This window comes from Diadema antillarum, unplaced genomic scaffold (genome assembly GCF_040938485.1).
Source record: "Diadema antillarum isolate AM-2024a unplaced genomic scaffold, OU_Dant_1.0 scf00000170, whole genome shotgun sequence".
Classification (NCBI taxonomy): Eukaryota; Metazoa; Echinodermata; class Echinoidea; order Diadematoida; family Diadematidae; genus Diadema; species Diadema antillarum.
Genome location: NW_027271059.1, coordinates 4,158,667 through 4,182,432, shown reverse-complemented (window position 1 = coordinate 4,182,432; position 23,766 = coordinate 4,158,667). Strand labels below are relative to the sequence as shown.

The following is a 23,766-nucleotide window of genomic DNA, read 5'->3' as shown; positions in this document are numbered from 1 at the left end:
TGCGTTCACATAGAAGTATACTATTCGGGTATTCGGGGCTCGTTTTCCAGGGCACGCGAATAGCTTGAATGGAACGATAGGATTTCCTCACACCGGTTCACATAAGAGGGCACTATTCGAAAGTACCGAATAGCTGCGAAAAGTATAGCAAAGTGGGAATCGAGCTTGTTCGATTTTTTTTGCAGCGTATACCGTCCCTCGTTTAAATTATGAAATAATGACAATTTTGGTCTGGATTTGCCCTTTAGCAAATATAAGTATGTAGACTGACATTCTGATGCAGTTTAGAAATTGTTAATAAGATTTGCTGGGATGTAGGAGGAAGAAATCCTCACTGCATGGGATGGTGAGTTGACGGTGCGGGTGGTGTACTCGGTGCCCGAATAGCGAATAGCGAATACCGAATACTTCTATGTGAACGCAGCTTTACAGTACACGAGGAATTCTTGTCTAGGACAGCAGCAACCTGCCAAATACTACCATAGTATATCTCACCCTCTGTGTCTATTCAGTCTCCCCATGAAGTGAAGGTGTGCTGGAACCACCTCCCTGAATGAATTAGTGAAGTGAAGAAGAAAACTTGTTTTAGGTCCAAGGTACCAGACGATGGAGACTTACGCCACTGACCATGCCGCCCAAATCGAGGCAACATCTCGACTTGCCACTGTAATCCACGCCGAGACGCATGAACAGGAGATCAAGCAATATAGTCAATGGGTGAACACCTATGACCAGGTAAACCATTTCAAACTTACAGCGCCCAGACTTTCGAGGGATGCGCCGTGTGTTACATTCGTCTGCCATTCAAAACAGACATGCGAGAATTGGAAACGGGTTTATATTTCTATCTAAAGTTCTATCTAAACAGTGGAGCTACAACAGCTCCACCCACCCCCCCCCCCCCCTGCTCCATGGACCAACAGTCAGTATTAGTCAGTACACTGTATTCCATTAGCTTTATGGCGCCATGGTTATCTCAACCACCTCTCTGGTATTACAACCGTGGTAGTTCAACCGTGGTAGATAGGACTCATACAATTCCAACCTATTAGCTGCCATCCAGCTAATATATGTATATAATATAGGCCTATATATATATATATATATATATATATATATATATATATATACAAAGGCAAAATATTCTAAAAAAGCATGAGAATGCTTGTGAATGCCTTCTTCCTGGCCCGGGACCCTTCCGGAATTCATGACCTCACTTGGGAAAGGAATTAGAAAGAACACGAACGTATGCTAATCGCTTTGTGCTATACGATGGTGCTACAACTGCTCAGGCCATGATCATCTTATACCAGTTGCCCTCTGTAACACGTTTTGTGCACTCTTTTTTCTTGTGTGTACGTGTGTGTGTCAGTGTGTGTGTGTGTGTGTGTGTGCGTTGGTGTGTGCATGTGTTAGTGGGAATGTGCGCGGGGGTTGGTGGGGATGGGGTTTTTGATTTGAGAAGGATAGTTATAAATTGTATGATAGATATTGGTAGAATTTAATATTTAGGATAAGTGTAGATTAGATTTGTTTTCGATTGGGAGGGGAAGGGTTGGTCAGTTTTGTCTTCTTCTTACGACTTACGTCTTATGACTGATTTCATTCTAGATTTTTATAATGTATTTGCTTTTTATGTATACGCCCTTGTATTAGTGAGAAGGAGTAACATGATTCAATGTATTCAAGGGATATAGGTTTGGTATATGTCAAAACTTTTTCGTGAAGAAATTTTTAGTAGGGTTGACTTATAATCGAGTTATCTATGTTGAAGAGAGATTATTTGCAGTATAAATTGACAAATGGATTTGTTTGTGTTTTGAATTGCATTTGGACTGATTTTTGTTCGTGTTACACCCAGAATGGGTTGATTTATGAATGATTTGGATGAAATCAATAAATATCAAGGAAAAACAAAAAGAATAGTGTTGCCAGCGTGTGTGGGAGCATATGATACTATGGATGTCAACTGAAAACTGAAGAATATCTGAAAGGCACAACTGCGTTAGCTGGTTAAAAAGAAATGATAATTAAAGAAAAAGAAATAGCAACATTTGACATTTTAGCGTCGAAAGGAATGTATGTTTGTCACCACCCTCCAGTGGCTATAAAGGCTACCATGCATGCAGGAATGTTCCATTTACCCTGTCATGCCCGTTGGATTTGACGGGCATTATCCTTTGATTAATAAAAAGAGTTACATAATTTCTGATTGGAAATGGGCTGCTTTCAATTGTCAAATCCACCATCACTGCGGCCGGGTATGTCAAAACACATTCCAACCCGGAGCTCTTTGGTTGATAATTTTCCTTTTTCTTACAACTTATTGTTACTGAGCAAGAACATCTGAAGTCAACCAATTGTCAACTAAGCTTCCATACATTTTCCTTGCTTTAATATTCAACCATAGAACTCAATTGTGCCTATTAGCCTCACTACAATGTGTGGCCAATTACGTGTCTTGTGCATGCGTAAACCAATGTCAGGGCGAGGTTTCCCCTCCACGCCTCTGCTATCCGACCTCTTCGTTGATCCACTGTGAATCAATGTATATTTACAGAGATTCACGTCATATTATATTTAAAGAAATCACTTCATATTATAAAGATTTTGATGACCGGTAATATGAAAAACCTAACGAGAAAAAAGGGAAATCATTTTCTGTCATCACTGTGGGGATACACAGTTCAAATCGGCGAGGTTATGTTCATCCGCCACCAGCCTGCGAGCTGAATGGTGACAATTAGTACCTTATGTTTTCACGTATTAATTGTAAAGCCAGAAATGTTCACCCGCCTGTTTCACTTTAAGTTTCAAAACTTTTTTTGAATCAATATCTCCAACTTTGTGAATGAAAGTTACTAATCAATTTTAAATTTACTGATAACTGGTAAACGGTTTTTACAAACCTCCATACTTCCTGTTATTGAACCTCGATTTTCCCAGTATAGTATCTCCTGCACTGCTTTGGCAGGCATTTATCCCTCTACTTGCCCGACAAAATTATTTTGTTTTGCAAATCATCTTTGTGAAAGTCAGAGGTGTTCCCACTGACGTGACGTTCTTATTCTATGCAGGCGTACTATCAGAATTTTGCAAGAATGTGTAATCGTTCACATGTTTAGTGTAGACACTGAGCGTGGCTACTCTTTCACACCTGACCTACTTATATGTCTGTATGTTAATCAGGCCACTGCAAGTGGCACCTGTGTTTGACGCATGTTGAACGGGTTCATGTTTGTACTCCCTGGTTTCCATTCAATATTTGTACAATATTTTTTTTCTTCTACGCGTCTTTTAATGGGTACGTGTTTAAAGTCTCGTATTTGATAGTCAATACAGAGGTTGCAAGAAATGTACCTTCACTCCCCCTTTACTCCCCACCCCCCCCCCCCCCCCCCTCCCTAACTGGCCAAGGGTCACGGTCCTTTGGTTTTCATATAAAGGAACTCTAAAGTTTGTAATGAATTTGTATAATGAATTTGTGTCAAGCAATGATTTTATTCAGTTATTTCTTCAACGTACATAATTATATATAAAAAACAAACAAATATGTAGTCGTTATAGTTGTCCACACACGTCTAAAATATAGACACAGGGCGTGGCTCCCCTTCCTCACCACGGTAAAATTATAGCCAATATCTTATATCGGTCTTTTGGGCCATCTTTTTTGTTCGTATGGAGGGGTCAAATACTTCGACACCATGACTCTCATAATCAACTTGTATTGGTTTTATTATGGCTAAGGATATTATGTAAGGCACAATTGCGTTGGTTGAGTAAAAAGAAATAACAAGTAAAGAAAAAAATCATTTAACACATTAGCCACGAAAAGAATGTATGTTTGTCACTACCTTCCAGGAGCCATTAAAAAGCTACCATTCAGGAAAATTTCATTTACCTTGTTGGATTTATTGACGGGCATCGCCCTTTGATTCGTAAAAAAAGTTACGTAATCTTTGATTGAAAATGGTTGCCTTCAATTGCCAAGTCCACCATTACTGGGAATGGGAATGTCAAAGCTCTTTGGTTGACAATTTTCCCTTTTCTTACAACTTATTGTTATTGAGCAAGATCATCTGAAGTCAAACAATTGTCAACTAAGCTTCCATACATTTTTCCTTTTTTGATATCTAACCGTAGAACTCAATTGTGCCTTGTAACCTCACTACAAATATATGTGTTGCTAATTACGCGTCTTGTGCGTAAACCAATATCAGGGCGAGGTTTCCCCTCCACGCCTCTGATATCTGACCTCCTTGTTGATCCACTGTGACTCCCAACGCTGAGTGTATTGAATGATAGAACCATGGCTTGTTATAACCATTTTTATTTCCTATTATATACATTCATGTATATATATATTTTTTGATGGCGGTTATCAAAAAAGTTTAACGGGGAAAAAAGAAAACCTTTTTCGGTCATCATTTTAGGGATACACGGTTCAATTTTGCAAGGTTATGCTCATCCACCACCTGGTCATTCTCCACAGTATGGTGACAGTTAGTACCTCATGTTTTCACGTATTGATTGAAGCCAGACATTTCTACCCACATATTTCACTTCATAGTTTCAAAATGTTTTTGAACCCATAACTTTACATTTTTAAAGAAAGTCAGTAATCTGTTTTAATTTATAACTGGTAAATGGTTCTTTTAAACCTCCCACACTTTTTGGTATTGAACTCCGATTTTTTTATTATTATTTTTAGTACAGCACATCCCACACTGCTTTGGCAGATATTTATCCTACTGTGAACTGTCCGAAAAAAAAATCCCTTTGTTCTACGAATCACCTGTTGAAACTCCGAACCCATTGATAAGACGTCCTTATCATACATGTACAGTAAGCAGTTTCCATGAATGTATAATCGTTCACATGTTGTGTGTCGACACGAGGCGTGGCTGCTTTTTCGCGCCACGGCCGACTGATCTCCAATGGTAATTAAGCCACTGCAAGTAGCACCTGGGTTTGACGCATGTTGAACGGGTTGCTATTAAAACCCTGATTTCCATTTAGTATTTGTACTGTTTTTTTTTTCTCTGATACGTGTGTTAATGGGTGCATGGTTAAAAGTCCCGCATTCAATAGCCAATACAGATGTTGCAAGAAATGTACCTTCACTCCCCTTTACTCCCCTCCCCTCCCCCCCCCCCCCCCGTATACTGGAAAGTCTCCCTGAACTTTAACTGGGCAAGTGTCACGGTCCTTGAATTCTCTATCTGTACGTGTTTTAAAACACAACACCTTTATACTATCCCCTGGTGATCTGTTGTAATTGAGTAATAATTGTAACTGTGACCAAGATGGGTCTAATTGTACCAAATTTTGTATTGTATATTGAAACCCCACACACATTTGCACTTTGTACACACACCTGCACAGCAGTATGCACTTGCAAAATGCACATTAGCACCTATGCAGTTGTTGTCTCTCAAATCTCCGGTAATTTACATTTCTGTATTACAAAATGGCGTCACAGGTGAATACCCCCGATATTCTTGCTGACGTTATGCCTATGCGCGACAGTAAGTACACACCCCTTGAATTCAATGATATTATACCGTATAGTTCAGATAATATTTCACTTCTTCATATAAACTCTATTTATTTATTTATTTATTCAGTTTTCTTTACCCAGGGTAGCCCCATCAGTGGTTTAAACACTGTTATCCTAGGGGGCCCTGCAACAGAATGACAAAATATAACAGTTCAACAAACACAAAATAACAAATCAAGGACATTCCTTTTTACATCATAACATCAACACAATATCAATACTATATATAAGTAAAGAAATGCAAAATTAATCCTTGACGATAATAATACTAAACTCATATTATTTGAGAAAAAGAATCCCGGGCGAAAATGATACCTTAACATAAACAGGAATATCAAAAATACCCGAATTCTACCCCAAGTGAGATATGTATGCTCTTACGAACGCTTGAAGAGAGGTGACGTTTCGGACTTCAGCGGGGAGCTGATTGCAAATACATGATGCATAGTGTGAAAACGATTTTTTTTTCCTGCTTGAGTTTTAACTTGCGGAATTATGAGACCATTATAACTCTAGGAGTTTGAATAAAAATTTTGAATATTTGGAAAATCTTTTGCACTCTTTAAAGGACAAGTTCACCCTCCTAAACATAAGGATTGAGAGAATGTAGCAATATTAAGAGAACACGTCATTGAAAGTTTGAGGAAAATCGGACAACCCGTTCAAAAGTTATGAATTTTTGAAGTTTTTGTGTAGTAACCGCTGGATGAGAAGACTACTGCAGTGTATGAATAACTTAGATGTCACATGCGTACAACAATATAAGGAAAATATAAAGAGAATTTCACAAAATTCCATCTTTTGAAAAAAGTACATATTCCCTTGACTCGTTACCGACATATGTTAGGGGTGATATTATTCCCCCTGCTTTTAGAAAGAGACAAGTCAAGTGCTCTTTTATTATGCAAAAAAAGTGAAAATATGTTGAATTTTCTTTACATTTTCTTTATCCTGTTGTACGCATATGACTCACAAGCTGTAGTAGTCTCCTCATCCAGCGGTTCCAACACAAAAATTTTAAAAATTCATAACTTTTGCATCGATTGTCCAATTTTCCTCAAACTTTCACTGATGTGTTCTACTAATATTGTTGCATTTTCTCAATCCTTATGTTTATGAAGGTGAACTTGTCCTTTAAACAATTTTGAATTTTCTGTTATTGGAATAAGTGAAACTTGGTTACATCAAAACTCCCCTGATATCTTTAACTTACCCAATCATAAATTAGTTAGGGCTGATCGTCAAGGAAAAAGGGGTGGCGGTGTTGCGTTTTACATTGCGCAAAATTTACAGTTCCAAAATCCGTTCTGAAATCACATTAAGATATGCAGAAACGTTATTTATTGAAATTGATAACCCAATTTCTGAAAATGTTATTATAGGTTTAATTTATCGACCCCCTGATCTGAATTGTGAATTATTTTGTGATGAATTGGATTTGTATCTCCATAAGATAGATAATGAAAGTAAACATGTTTTTATTTTGGATGATTTCAACATTAACTTTTCCCCCACATCCGATAACAATAATTCCCTTAATTTTATGCATTTAATGTATTCATATGGTTTTATGTCGATTATCAATAAACCCACCAGGATAAATCCACACTCATCAACTCAGATTGATAATATATTTTCGAATGTGTATAATAATACAATTACGGGGGTATATTATGTTCTGAAGTTTCTGATCATTTACCAATATTTCCAATTTGTGAATGTAAATTGGGTCGTAATGAATTATGTGATAAAATATGGTATTATAAAGAGTCAAAACGTAATGTGCAATTATTGAAACAGAATTTATTTTTAGAGAAATGGACAGATATTTATAGTATTAACAATGTTAATTTGGCATATAAATGTTTTAATGATAAATTGTTGTATTATTATGAAAATAATATTCCTTTATGTAGAACAAAAAGTAACCGAAGTAAACCAAGAAATCCTTGGATTACAAAAGGTATTTTGAAATCCATAAACACTCGTAATTTTTTTTTTGTATAAGTTACATATTCGTAACCCAACTGAATTTAATTGGAATATGTATAAAGTTTATCGAAATAAATTGACAAAATTGATTCGTTTATCCCGCAGATTATATTTTTCTGATAGAATGAAAAAGGTTTCTTCGAATATTAATGCAACATGGAAAATCATTAAAGAGGTCCTATAGGTAAAAAGCCGGATTCTCCGCCAACGGATGATATCACATTAAACGGCATTAAAATAAATGATCCCAATATATATGCTAATTCATTTAACTCATTTTTCGTTAACATCGGTCCGGAACTTGCTACTAAAATTAGCAATACTTCTGCTCATTTTACAGATTTTCTTTTTGACCAAAATCAAGAGTCTGTTTATTTTAATCCAACAAGTCCCAGTGAAATCATAAGTATCACTAAATCTTTAAATAGCTCTAAATCTTATGGTTTTGATAAAATAAGTATGATGTTATGGAAAGAAATAGTTTATCCACTCGCAGAACCGTTAAGTCATGTATTTAATCTTTCTTTATCACAAGGTATTTTTCCTGATCTGCTGAAAATAGCGAAAGTTAATCCTGTTCATAAAAAAGATGATCCCCATGAAATTAGTAATTATCGACCTATTTCTTTGTTGCCTAGTATATCCAAAATTTTAGAAAAAATTGTTTATAATACACTTCTTAAATTCATTAGTAAGTATGATTTACTTATTCCCAATCAATATGGTTTCAGAAAAAAATTATTCAACTGATTTAGCACTAATGCAAATTTATGATAGAATTACGAGTGCTTTTGCAAACAAAGAACATGTTGCAGGTATATTTTGTGATTTGAGTAAGGCATTCGATACTCTTGATCATTCTATTTTACTCACCAAACTGAGTCATTATGGTATTCGAGGACAAGCACTTTTATGGCTTAAAGATTATCTAACTAATAGAAGACAATATGTTACTTTTAATGGTTGTGAATCTGACCCCCTTTTAATTAAATGTGGTGTTCCTCAAGGCTCAATTCTGGGCCCACTATTATTCCTTCTTTATGTTAATGATATCATAAATACATCCTCTCTTCTCTCTTTTGTTCTATTTGCTGATGATACGAATATATTTTATTCTCATAAAGATCTTAAGATTTTAAATGATACTTTAAATATTGAAATTAGTAAAATATCAAATTGGTTTAAGTCTAATAAACTTTCTTTGAATATAAAAAAGACTCACTTCATTTATTTCAAACTTCATTCTCATAATGAAGATACGTTGATACATATTAACATTGATGATATCCCATTAGAAAAGAAAACGAAATTAAAATTTCTAGGAGTATAATTATATAGATGAAAGTTTGACTTGGACGGAGCATTTACATTATGTTACAACGTGAATTTCTAGAAATATAGGGATAATTTCCAAGCTGAAGTTCTTTCTTCCTCGTTCAACTTTGTTTCAATTATATAATTCCTTAATTCTCCCATATATAAGTTATTGCAATGTTGTATGGGGTATACTTGCGGCTCTACCAAAATAAATTCTATATTCAAATTACAAAAGAAAGTTATACGTATTTGTACAGGATCGCATTTTCTGGCTCATACTGATTCTTTATTTTATGAGCTTAAAACATTGAAGGTTTTTGATTTGAATATTATTCAAGTAGCAGTAATTATGTTTAAATATATACATGATCAACTTCCATCACCGTTTGATAACATGTTTAGGTTCAATACTTCTGTCCATTCGTACCCTACTCGTATATGTAGAAATTTCCACCTTTTGAATCCCAAATTATTAGTGACACATAAATCTATAAGACATTCGGGTCCGGACATTTGGAATAATCTCCCGGATAATATAAAGTCTTGTTCAAGTATTTATTCTTGGAAAGCTTCACTCAAACGATATTTGATACAATTACATTCTCCAAACCAATTGAGCTAACAAATATTTATAGTATAGATTGTCATCTTATTGTCAATCTCTATTTTCTTCCTTCAACTGCATCTTGCACTCTCACCTGCAACTGCACTGCACTCACCTGATCACCTTCCGCCAAGAGAGTTATGTCGTTGGATAGTCATTTTATGAGGCCTCCATCCATTTCAAGCTTAATCGCTTATGATGGTGGTCTCCTGCATTCAATGGTCTCTGTTGTTTACTGAAAAATACTGTATATCTTATTTTATGTTTCTGTGTATCTACATTGCTCAATGCAATCACCTATGTGTATCTATTTATGTACTGTTATCGATTTATTTCACTGCACTTGTTATTCTTTGTCTTTGTACTTTTTGAAGTTTGCATTCAAAATGCATCTGATTGAATGCAGAAATAAAAGCAAGCAAGCAAACAAACAAACAAATCACTCGGTAGCAAAAAAGTGTTTGAAGAGTGAGTATCACAACGTACCAATTTACCAAATGTATTCAGTCCTTGTGCAGAGGTATAAGCAAAAGAAGGAAAAAAAAACCCCAAACAAACACGAAACAAAACTTTGCATTAACTTTGCCTGGAGCAGCAGCTAGCCTGCGTAAAATAGTTGTTTCAGCATATTAAAAGCATGAGAGCACTGGAATTATATTGCATTCCCATCCTTGTTTAAAGATCTAAAAAAAAATGCGTAGATTTGAATACATGTTTTTAGCGAAGCTGATGCCCATTCACCATTGAAACTGTATTGCCTATATGATCAACTGCAAGAAACTGAGAAGAAGCCGTAATGAAATCTTTGTTCAATCGTGTGATAAGAACTGTGTTTTCCATTTCCATTATCTGTGTATCGATTATAGCCTTTTGTAACGAAGTTTGAGGGTTGCTGGAAGGGCAATATTCACGGCAGTAAAACTTTATGGGAGTGTGTGTAAGACAAACAGTTATACTCCATGATGATGTGTAAATTTTGTAAATTTTAAAAGGGATCAAAGATCAACGGATTGTTGGAGGTGCACATCCGGTCGTATGCATTCTCCCATATTAGGCCACAAAAGATTATATCTGCCTGAGGTTGAACAATGGGCGTACTTTAAACGAAAGCGATATTCTTTCCGTCACCCCAGAATTACCAGATACCCATCCACTCCCGGAGTTAAGAAAAAGAAAAGAAGGAAAACAACAACAAATTCGCTAGATTTCGGCTCCAACAATAATCGTGTCATAATTTATGTAGGACTTGTCGGCCTTTTGAGGCTCGCTTTAAAATGTCATTCAAAATCATTCAAAAAAAAAATCATGTCCTTAGAACATCTCTTTGATGACCAGCTACCAAGGTGCACTTGAAGTTTGCCCCGTCTTCCCTATACCGTAGCAAATCAAATGAGTTTCTCAAATTACGCGGGAAAAAAAAACTCTTACTTTCTCCAGACAAATTTCTACAGCAGATACCGGTCCCAGAATGTTCTTAAAAGAGCCTATACATAGGCTTAGCATGTAGCCGCTATATATTGCTTTCCACAGTTGTTCTCTTGAAATTTTATTTTACAGCTCTGCTTGAACTGAAGAAAAGGGGGGAAATGAGTGTGTAAGGTGCTGCTATAGCATTAAACGTCAAACGGTTTCTGTCAACATAGATGTGGACGAACCGGCATATCTAACTTGGCTTTCTTCATTTTTTTCGTGTCTTTCTCATTTATTTATTTCTGGTGCAGGACATGGTAACCTTAGGTTTTAATGGTTACAATGCATGTTCCAGAAAAGTTGCAGAGGTAGCCCCCAACAAGACAGTCAAGATACTGGACCTTGGATGTGGTACAGGCCATTTTGGAGAGACGGTAAGTTAAACACGTTAGTATTCTTCATTCTGAAAACAAATCTAATTCTGTTGGCTTATTTTCGAATTATATTGATGCAATTACCACGTTTATTGACAATAACAATAAGGCAATAGTGGTGTGGCCAGTTTGTTTCTTTGTTTGTTTGTCTGTTGTTCTTGTTGTTGTTGCTGTTTTGCAGTATATCTCCCGGCAAGGACGGAAGTTGTTTCAAGATCACAAACAGTGATGTCCTTTCATAAACAAAGGATGCATGTTCTCAAAATTAAAGTGTGGAAACTATTGACGAAAAGAGATAACAATAGTGTCATCTGCTATGGTGAACTCCAAAATCTATGATTCACCACTCAAACATTATTGTATAGCTCAGTATTTTGTGGTGGACTCATGAGAATTATGAATTCTTAGTGGTCGGATATACCGAAAAATTAGCAACTGAATTAAGACGGGTTGAAAAACAAAGGTACACTTTGACTGATGGAAAACAACGGTGAATACAGCTGTATTACGTTTGCATGGTACAGTATGTCCCCAAAAAAATTACAACGGGACCCCCCGCAATGATATCTTTAAAAATAGTGAATCAATCTAAATACAAATTCAGGGTATGAAACTATAACTCATTGCCCACATCTTACAGAAAACCCCATTCGATTTGCTTCAGTGGTCAAAGAGAAATGAGGAATTTTGTAGAGGATGTCGGGAATCTCTTTTGTCCAAGTTCTGTCTATTATTCACGCACTAGAGCATTGAATTGCTAAAATTGGAAAAATTAGACTCATGACATGCTTTACAACAATCTACATTTCTCTGTGACCGCTTAACCAAATTGAATGAGGTTTTCTGCGAAATAGAGTTAAGATGTTATATTTTAAGGCCCCGAAGTAACACTTAGACAGGTCAATCATTTTGGATGTTATCAATTCGAAAATTTGATTCTAATTTTTGAAGGAAATACTGCAGTATGTCCCACAAAAATTACAATCAGATTTTCGCATTGATAACATCCAATATGATTTTTTTTTCAATGCTACTTTAGGGTCTTAAAATATAACATCTTAGCTATATTTTGCAGAAATCCCATTCGATTTGGTTAAGCGGTCACAGAGAAATGGGGATTGTAGTAAAGCATGTCATGAGTCTGATTCTTCCAAGTTTAGCACTTCGATGATTTTGTGTGTGAACAATAGACAGAACTTGGACAAAAGAGATTCCCGACATCCTCTACAAAATTCCTCATTTCTCTTTGACCACTGAAGCAAATCGAATGGGGTTTTCTGTAAGATGTGGGCAATGAGTTATAGTTTCATACCCTGAATTTGTATTTAGATTGATGCAATATTTTTAAAGATATCATTGCGTAGGGCCCCGTTGTAATTTTTTTTTGGGGGGGACATACGGTACAGTGTTCCATTCCCGTTGTCTATTTTCCGCGTGTTCTAAGCTACTATAAAGGAGCGTCCGGATGCCAAACTCAAAATAGTTAACGGAAAGAGAAGAGCTACAACGTGAGTTGTATAGATTGGCATCATATGTCACATTACTTTTTAAAGACTCACTTTAAAATTTAAAAAGAAAAGTGGTATCCATTGATAAGTAAAAAAATAAGGCAGGACCGACATGAATCTTTTATGTTTAAGGGTAACTACATAACTTCAGTCTGAATGGAAGGTCGGGTCGATATCACCCTTGCTTATTCTTATACTTCACGTTCCGTCTGTTATAGCTCAAGTTGATGGGATATGAAAACATATGCGGCATTGACGCCAATGAATCGTTCGTCGAAAAGAGTCGCGCGAGAAAAATCTATCGTCAGGTGGAAATCGTCGATATTGGATCTAACTCTGGTATACCCTTCGACGATGGTATGTATGGATTCAGGATAAACGTATCCTCTCAGAAGATGAACAAAACATGTAGTGCCCTAGTTGATGGATTGAAAATAGCAAACATTAGGAGTGAAAACAGAAACGTAGATCAATCGTCGATCAGCCAGTTTAAGAGAACTAAACAAAATAACGAAAGGAAATGCGAGCAATTAAAAGCGGACGTGCAGGTGCAGGAAAGTTATGGCCATGTTATGTGTCTTATGCATGGTTATACTGATGATTGTATCTTACACATTATTCTTTTCTTGTAGTTGTCTAGAAATGACAGATATGTATTACATAATAATATACATATACGTAGACTATTACACTCCCTTATAAGGTTTGATTTTTGTGCGTGTGTGTCGAAAGAAGCTTTTGTCATCACGCCTCAGCAATAGAAATCCCCACCACTATCAAGGACAACCAATGATTTGAAACATGTTGATATCTGTCGTCGTTACATATTGCTGAATCTCGTCCATCTGCAGTTGATCTGTGATTTTTCTGCAATCCGTATCATTGATTAAGAGGTCGTTGTAATATGAAACGTAACTGAAAAGTCTCCTAGAAAGAAGTACCGTACTGCTTATTAAACCTGCGAATAGATGACCTCCAGACAGCATTCGGATGACTTGAATGTTATCATCTTTTTTTTTTTTCAATCTTGAGACAGCATATTGTTCACTTACTGTGCGGTTATCATGACAGTCATAGCAGCTTATCCACTTTATGGATAACTCTGTTACAGAAGTATGCGTCATGCCTTGTTCCATTTTGTTTAGTTGCGCGTCTGTTGGGGCGCTTTGGTATATAGTGGATAAGACTTCTGACTCTTAATTGGAGGACCCGAGTTCGATTCCTCGCCCAGTGTTTGTGTCATTGGACAGGATGATTTCACCCACCATGTCCCTCTCAACCAAGGTGTATGAAATGGGTACCTGGCAACCAGGCGCGCCGGAAGCAGTTTTGGATTGGGGGGGGGGGGGGGGGGGCAAACATTGGAGGGGGCTCAAGATTAGACCATGCATATGTTACACAATATACACATACACACACACACACATATTATATATATATATATATATATATATATATATATATATATATATATTATATATATATATACACACACACACGCACACACATCTATTTTATATATATATATATATATATATATGGGTGAGAATTTTGAACGATGTACAATTGCCAATTTTCGTACCTTATGACATTCTTTCCCTTAGAACACGCCAGGATGATCTAAGAAACCAGATTTTTTCATGTCATCTCAAAGATTGGTAAATTTCCTTTCAGGAAATATATGGTTTGGTTAACTTTTGCCTGATATTTTTCATTTCACAAGGACTTAAAGCGTAAAAATACGGTAAAAACGCTATTTTCACAATAATTTTTGTTTTTCAAACTAATGATGTGCATTTTTAATGGTACGTGGCATCTAATATCTGACCATGTTCTGGATCTGACATATCATGGGTATGTACCACAAAATTATAAGAACTTTATGAGCACGTATAAAATTACAGAGAACAATTGAAATATCAAAGTCCTAAACAGACGAACGTCCGTGATGCTTTTATTTCTATCGCTGCTGCAAATTCTACTTTGTTGTCCCAACTGTAACGTATACGAAAATTTGGTGTTCCACCTAATGAACATATCCTGCAAAAATTGTACGTCTGCTGGCTGTACATGGGACGTAATATTCTTTTATGCAAAATTATACTCAGTTTTCGTCACGGACGTGCTTCCGTTATTTTCTAATACAGATCGTAGCCCATGGAACGTTATTGGCGATATTGTTCTGAGTCGTAATCAACTAAGATCTAGCAACATGATAATATGTTTGTTTTGAGTTTCTGTCCATCCTTTGTCAAATAGGAACCGAAATTATATTTTTAGACGAACCTCCGAGAAAAAAAGAACGTCCGTGATGATTAAAACGTTTTCGAGTGGGACACCATCTTGCCTTGATGGCGAAGGTGCATTTTACCTTTGGCTCTCTAGCCGAGGAGCTGCATGTCATTTTTGGAGCGGACTGAGGTACGTCCGCAGTTTTTGGACCATGCAATTCACCAAAAACCAAGCAAATAATTGATATTTTCTCTGAAAATTCACCTCCTGATCCCCCTCTGAGCAATACATATGTTGTAAGGATGTAAAATTTCTTATAATTTGCATTGACAATACCTTTTCAAATTTTTGAAAGAGTTAGGAAGGCTACGCACTCTCTGTCGATTAGTTATCCGTCCTGGAACATGACCCTAGTAGTAGAACGAACGTCCGTGACAATTCCAGCGAACGTCCGTGACGTATGCAATCCCTCCGATAGGGATAACTTGTCCCGAAAGTGTCCTGTATTCTTTAAAATTTTTTGCTCCAATAGCGACAAATAAAGTTTTACAAAGTAAACAATGAGTTTAGAGCAGTAGTTTCAGAATTTTTAAGGCGTTATGTGATCATGATGAACAAACAGTTGAAAATTTACTCATAATTTTACGCTTGTTTTCCCTCTAATTATACAAAAAAAGCTAAACACTGAAAGCAAAGTTATAGGAAAATGGAATTTTGCGTAATCTGTAATTTCTGTGCATTTAAATTTCTTTCTATTGAGGTTCGGGAGACAATTTGTACTGTTACAGGTTCTGAAAGTTTCGCTCACGGACGTTCTGTCCGAGAAAGGAAATTTCTGACAATTACAAATATATCACTGCACATAAGATTAATGTTAGTTGAAAATATTACCAAATCACCGAGCCGCTCATACCCGAAAGTGAATAGCGTTCAGCACTCAATTTACCTGTAATAACAAACGGAAAACGTTTTTTTTTTTTCACGGATGTTCGTTGGTTGAATAAGTCAATGGATTACATAGTAGGAGAAAGAGGATCAGTGCCACTTTTTACTGACAGGTGCTCTAAGTGTTTATCTTTTTAGTATGGTAGCTGCCGTCTCAAACAGAACACATCCAGTTTTGGTCTCCATAACGGACGTTCGCTGTAATTGTCATGATATTAAATGCCTTAATTCATTCTTATTATTCTCTTCATGACGATTTTTCTCTCATTCCCTCAATAGCCTGAACATGCTGCGACCAAACAGAAAACAAAAAACAAAACAAAAACAAAACAAAACAAACCAAAACAAATTCGAAAAGTGCTACGCAATCACATTCAGGATAATGACGGAAGAAGTCTGTAATGGGCATGTGTTGAATAAGAAACGGAAAAGTTTCAAAAAGACGTGGAAGCAGTTGAATGAAAATGACTGAGAAACAGAGAAGGGATCGAGCTCCAACACACAGAGAAAAGAATTGCCAGCGCACTCCCGTTATACCAAATTCCTCTGGAGAAGTTTTTGTTTGTTTGTTTATGTTTTTTATTCATCGAAATGCCGTCACAAGTGAACAAAAATAATGCAGTATACAATTATTGTCTGATGAAAACACACAAATCCTCCGCTTATCATCACATGGTGTTGTTTTATACTCATCAATGAAAAGCAATATTCATTTGTAATTATTTCCAAGATTTTTTTTTCATTTTACATTTAAGAGACAGAGAGATCGTCAATTTGTTTGTGCTTTTGTGCTTTACTTTGAAAACACATGTTAAAAAAGTAATGATTAAGAATAGGTTTAAGGTTGCACTTTGATACGTTCGCTCTTCCAAAGATTCGTTACTCCAATGTCCAAAGGTTTGTTATTCCGCAATGAAAAAAATTGCAGTTAATTCAGGAGGTTTGTTATTAGAAATGTTCTTCGCAAAATAGATATTAAGGATCATTATTCTTAGGTCAGTTCTTCTAAAAGTGGAATGGGCCTGATATTCGTTTAGGTGAAAACGGTTATTATGAGGTTTTGAAATTGGAGGATTTTAGTTGTTAACTTGTTTCTCCACATTTGGATAAGCGAACATGATTTTTCATGTTCCAATTAATAAACCTTTCGGTTAACCTTCGGAAATTCCTATCATTTACCGAATAAAAAAGCTTCATAATTATATCAATTTTCGTATTGACAAACTGTATGAATAACGAGCCTCCGAAATGACGCGCTACAAAAGGTTTGTTATAACAAACCATATTGTATAATATTGAAGTCACAAACATCCATCCAAGTTATATGGACTTATTGTGTCTTGTTATGACGAAACTTCGCAGTATCGAACCTATTATCATTTCTGACTAATATAATAACACAAATTCTCCTCGGTAACAGTGTGTAACACAAGGAGCAAACACAGAGGGATTTCTTCCTAATGTATTTGTTTGTCCTCCCCAGCTAAACTTCGTATTTCTATAACGGAGCACATTTCTGATGTTTTTCTGTATTAATTCTTTGTCATAATTTTAGCTGTGACCATGTTCGTTACATAAGCAAATTTTGAATTGTAGACTTTATATAACAAGTTTAGGACCTGAATCTTTACTTCATGATAACGAAATTTTGATAAATATATTCGTTCTCAAGGATGGACTACGTCACTGAGATTACACGTACGTTTGTACGTTCATTTACGAGAGATGGAAAAATTGTGTTCTTTGATTCCTCAGTATGAGAAGATAAGCAAACTTATATGATTGAGAATTGGTAATATCTATTCAGGATTTTGCTGAGGAGTTTGTTCTCGACATGAAATTACTGTTTGTTGTGAGTAGAATGCGTTTCCAACTCAAGAGAGCTGCATTGTTCAATATCCTGTTTGTTCCGAACGTCCGTGAGCTACATGCGAACCTCCGTGATGAAAACTATGCTATGTTTGTTGGGTTATAGAGACTGCCCAGATGAGATACATCTTAAAAAGGTATGTTATTATTTGGGAGTGAGGATTAAAGTATGGGATAGTGAAATAAGAGGTGAAAATATTAAGTTTCTGTAAAATGCGCGTAAAGTGGAGAAAGTGTTTAGCGGAAGAGCAATATTTCCACAGAAATGACAAATTTAGTTAAATCATCAGTTGTCTACCATTACGTACAGTTTAAGAGTACAAGCTTAATATTCTGCAAGCACGTACACATGTCCCTTAAGATATTTCGTTAGGATTTTGAAGTGAATCAGATCTTTGGAAACTACGTTAAATGGTATTCAAATGTATGTGCAGTACTATTCCTCACGGACGTTCACTGCTCTGGACATGGTAAACTTCAGCGGTGAATAAAAACTTGTTCCTCTGGGAAAATCCTAGTATAATTGGGTTCATATTAAAGCTTGAGTTATACTCTTTCAGGTAAGATGAATGATTTGGAGAATTCCCTACTTTTTAAATTTTGCCTTGTTTTGGCTCAATTGTACATCGTTCAAAATTCTGACCCATATATGTATATATATATATATATTATATATATATATATATATATATATATATATATATATGTAAAGTGGCGTACGGTGGGTCGAAACATGGGGGGAACCATTAAGTAATTTTGACAGTCTGTGTGCTTGTGCGTGTGTGCGTGAGCAATAATGGGACTACAATACATTACGGAATGTGATACATTCAACAACGCAGTCATTGAGGAACATTGTAAGTTTTCCTTACATGGTTTATGGAATGACGGTGTGAAACGATCGACAAATTATATACTGTCAGCAACATAAGGTGAATGGCATAACAATAAAATGCGAGCAAGCTTGAAAATTTTGATATTCTACAGTTCCAAAACTGGAGTTTTAATTGTAGCTATATATTTCGCTTTGGAAATAAATGGGGGCGCATCGGGCGCAACTGCTGGCAATTATTGGCAGCAACATTAGGAGAATGGCATAACGATTCAATGCGAGCGAGCGAAGCGAGCAAGCTTGCAAATTTTGACATTCTACAGTCCCAAAACTGGGATTTGTAGCTATATCTTTCACTTTGGAAATTAATGGGGCGGTGCATCGGGCGCAACTGCTAGCAATTACTGGCAGCAACATTAGGAGAATGGCATAAAGATTCAATGCGAGCGAGCTTGAGAATTTTGACATTTTACAGTCCAAAAACTCCCGTTTGTAGCTATATCTTTCACTTTGGAAAATAATGGGGCGGTGCATCGGGCGCAACTGCTGGCAATTATTGGCAGCAACATTAGGAGAATGGCATAACGATTCAATGCGAGCGAGCGAAGCGAGCAAGCTTGCAAATTTTGACATTCTACAGTCCCAAAACTGGGATTTGTAGCTATATCTTTCGCTTTGGAAATTAAGGGGGGGGGGGCATCGGGCGCAACTGCTGGCAACTACTGGCAGCAACATTAGGAGAGTGGCATAAAGATTCAATGCGAGCGAGCGAAGTGAGCGAGCTTGAAAATTTTGACATTTTACAGTCCCAAAACTCCCGTTTGTAGCTATATTTATCTTTCGCTTTGGAAATAAAGGGGTGGGGGCATCGGGCGCAACTACTGGCAATTACTGTCAGCAACATTAGGAGAATGGCATAACGATTCAATGCGAGCGAGTGAAGCGAGCGAGCTTGAAAATTTTGACATTCTAGAGTCCAACAACTGCCGTCGTAGCTATGTTTTTCGCTTTAGAAATTAAGGGGGAGGCGCACCGGGCTCAACTGCTGGATGCGAGCGAGCGAAGCGAGCAAGCTTGAAAATTTTGACATTTTACAGTCCAAAAGCTGCCGTTTGTAGCCATATTTTTTCCCTTTTATTCATATATGTACATTTTTTTTAAATTCATTTATTTTTATTATTGTTATTGTTATTTTTTTTTTTTTTTTTTTTGGGGGGGGGGGGGGGCTTTTTGGGGGGGCAAAAATGCGTTTTGCCCCCCCCCCCCCCACCACTTCCGGCGCCTATGCTGGCAACGGTATAGGGCACACACGGGTAAATAATTCCCCATAGAGACGTGTGTTAAAATTAAAAATTCAAAAAAATTCTGTAAAATACCTGGGAGAAATTAGGTGTTTCATCTTTACTAACCTGGATAAGTGAGCTATATCCTGTCATCCATCAAATTTCCAAGGCGGGTTCTTCAGCTCAAACTCTGTCCAAGGGTCCGCAAAGCCAGACTACGAGTTCTTTTCACTCAAATAATCACCTATTTTTATGCCTCCGCCACGAAGTGGTGCCGGAGGCATTATGTTTTCGGGTTGTCCGTCCGGCCGTCCGTCCGTCATTCCGTCCGTCCGTCCGTCCTTCCGTCCGTCCGTAATGAATTTTGTGGACAAGGTAACTATCAAAACCTGTTGGGGTATCCTAATGAAACTTGGCATGTATGTGTATTAGGGGGTGAAGTTGTGCCTATCAACTTTTGGGTGCACATGCTCAAGGTTAAAGGTCAAAAGGTCAAGGTCAAATACATAAAATGTCACTATTTCCACCATATCTATTGAATGCCTGAAGATATTTTCTTGAAACTTAGTGTATACATGTATTACCCAATTAAGATTCTCTGGTGAAAGTTTGGGTCATGAGGTCAGAGGTCAAAGGTCAAAAGGTCAGGGTCAAATACATAAAATTTCACTATTTCCACCATATCTATTGAATGCCTGAAGATATTTTCTTGAAACTTAGTGTATACATGTATTACCCAATTAAGATTCTCTGGTGAAAGTTTGGGTCATGAGATCAAAGTTCAAAAGGTCAAATAAAAATGTTAAAACTTTTTTTTTTCCGTACCTTGGAAAATTGTTCAAGGTATCTTCATGGAACATAGTATATACATGTACTGACTGGAAGTGATTATCTAGAGAATGTAGGGTTCATGGGGTCAAAGGTCAAGTGCAACACTTCAAAATTTTACTATTTCCCTCATATTTATGCAATTCCAGCAGGGTTATTTTTTACACTTGGTGTATGCATGTGTAACCTAATAGAAATTCTCTGGAAAGATTTTTTTTCTTCTTTTTTTTTTTTGCCTCAAAGGTCAAAAGGTCAAAGATCAAGTGAAAGTGCTGAACTAACTTTTTCCTCCATATCTCGGAAGTGGCTCAAGTTATCTTGAAACTTAGTACATATTATGCATGTTCTACCTGAAAGTGATTATCTTATGAATTTTAGGGTCAAAGGCCAGATGAAAATGGTAACAATTTACTATTCAATTCAGAAATTGCACTTTTTCTCCATACCGGTACCTTGAAAATTACTCAATGCATAAATGTATGAATGGGTCAAAGTCTAGTTAAGGTCCTTAAATCCCCAAATACATGCTCTCCTATTCATCCAATTAAACCTAGGTCAAGGAAGGTGAACATTTAACACATTTGTGACAAACTTGTCATTTCAATATTTTGCCAATTTTGTGAAAATGTAATCACACATTGTCCACATACTATCTAGACCTATTGGGAAAATCATGCATTATGGCGGAGGCATACCAGTCGCCAAAGCGACATTTCTAGTCTGTACATGCACCAAATGAAATATAGTCCCTTCAAATTCCACGAGAAAAGCTTTCATTTTCCAACCAAAATGCAGTTTGTATAGAGGAATTCATACTCAATATCTGCAGCTATTCAGTTTTATGCCAAACTGCATTATTGATTTTTAATTATTTTTTTCTTCATTTATTTTGGTATCTTTGGTACGAATTTGTGAAGGGGTCTGGGACATTCCATTTTATTTACAGGTGTGAGCCCTATAGGAAAATAATAATGGCAGGCCCTCTACGGTAGAGCAGTGGAAACACTGAAGAGGCTACCCTGGATAAAGAAGACCTTATTATTATCATTATTGTTATCATTATTATTGCATTTATTATTTTTATTATCATCATTACCATCATCATTATTATCATCTGTTGTCATCCTTTCATTTGAAATCTGTATATAGAAAGCTTTGATATTATCATCGGTATCTCGGTGATTGGTCCAAGGGCGATGGATCAGCACACTCTCCCTGAAGTCAATCGAATTCTCCGAAAAGGTTCGTGAAAACGCAATTACACGTTGTATCATAACAATTTACTACTTCCCCATAATTTCGTTTTGCATTTATAGAGTTACAATGTCTATCGTATTTTATGTTCAACGTTACCACTATGCAGCTAAACAAGAAGAAAATCACATCGCTGACTTTATCTTACAAGAAACCATCCTTCAAACAAAATGAAAAGTGACAAAATGATAATCAAATGAGGTAGTGGTATAATGTCCTTACAAGTCTCCCATTGATTTGCAGAGAAATATACAAATGATTCTTTCCTTACGTGAATTCAAAATATCGAAACGTTATACAGTGCGTTTTTGTTCCCACGTAATCACTACTTTATGATACAAAAGTACGTTTGTATGTGAAATAAAAAAGAAATATGAGAATAATCATTGCTATACTTTCTCACGTAATCGCCGTATAAATCACAAGTACATGTATATGATCCTTTTAATGAAGTTATCATAATAGATCTTGAATAATTTAATTGAACTGAATTTATTGCCACATAATGAGGTGGAACACCCTGATCAGCAAAGCCGGTTTCCATGGAGGTCCATCCTCACATACAGGAGATTCTTGGACGGAAACAAGGGCTGGAATGACCTTCTTTTGCGTGTGTTTGTGTGTGTGCGTGCATGTGTGTGTGCGTGTGTGTGTGCAAAATAACTCTGAACTTTGACTATCACCGTTAACCTTTCAAACTATACACTTATCTAAAACTAGTCTATTATATGCACGTATGTCTGCGCTCCTCACATATTGCCCCTATACTGGCCATCCCTACAAATTGAGGTCTCAGCTGATGGAAACGAGCAATTTTTAGGCAAGGTTCATTGACCTGTGACCTTTATTACCTCATGACAGGTGGCTACTTTATAGCGTTCATGCGCAAAAGTCGACTGGAGATGCAGACCGAGGATTTCGATGTCAAGTCAGTGTTCGAAAAGTACGAAGTCGACGGAATTTGGGAGCGACAGGCCGACCACGGTGTTCCTTTCTACCAAAACGCCGTCGATGGAGATGTCGTTGAGATCGACGGCGTTGTCGTCACCGTAAGAAAACGATGAATTAGGGTGTTCATAGCATGCTCACGTGTATGATACAGAAATACAATGATCACGTGATGAAGGGGATGGCTTCTGTGTACGTAATTCGACGTCGAAAGAATCTGAAGCAGTTCTTAGCTGCACATGGGGAGTGCTGTCATCATTGAAACAAAATATGTGAATATCTTTGTGTTTGTGCATGTCTTTTCAAGATAGTTAGAGCAAACCTGTGTGTAACATTAATTTGCAAATTATATGTGACTGTGATTTTACATGAAGTTTCAATAAGCATTTAATAAGCATTATAATACAGTAAGTTTTTGAATCTCCAGTAGTTCAGTTCATTTCAGTTCATTTATTTTCATTCTCATTTTTCTTCCAACAAAACATAACACAGAATAAATCAGGAATTATATCATAAGCATAATTATATACATTAGAATGTGCGAAACGAAAATTAACAAATAGAGATATCCCATATCGGCAAAATACTAAGTTATGTTTGGAGGGATAAAAGAGAACTGAGAGGTCCACTAAAAAGCAATGCTTGTACCTAGTGAACCACTCAAGTGTTTCTTTAAGAATGGTAAGAATGGTCTCTGTTCAGTCTTGTCTCAAGTAATCTTCTTGTTGTCCTGGTCTGGTTTTTTTTATT

At 36.5% G+C, this 23,766-nt stretch overlaps 1 protein-coding gene across 1 annotated transcript; it reads left to right on the top strand.

The window, feature by feature from the left end:
- Positions 1 to 606: 606 nt before the first annotated feature.
- Positions 607 to 23,132, top strand: LOC139722716 (methyltransferase-like protein 27). The gene is made up of 5 exons (XM_071634006.1): positions 607 to 735; positions 11,195 to 11,317; positions 13,044 to 13,182; positions 21,964 to 22,056; positions 22,930 to 23,132. Exons 1-5 carry the CDS (start codon positions 607 to 609, stop codon positions 23,130 to 23,132), a joined length of 687 nt encoding a protein of 228 aa, XP_071490107.1.
- The last annotated feature ends 634 nt before the right edge of the window (positions 23,133 to 23,766 follow it).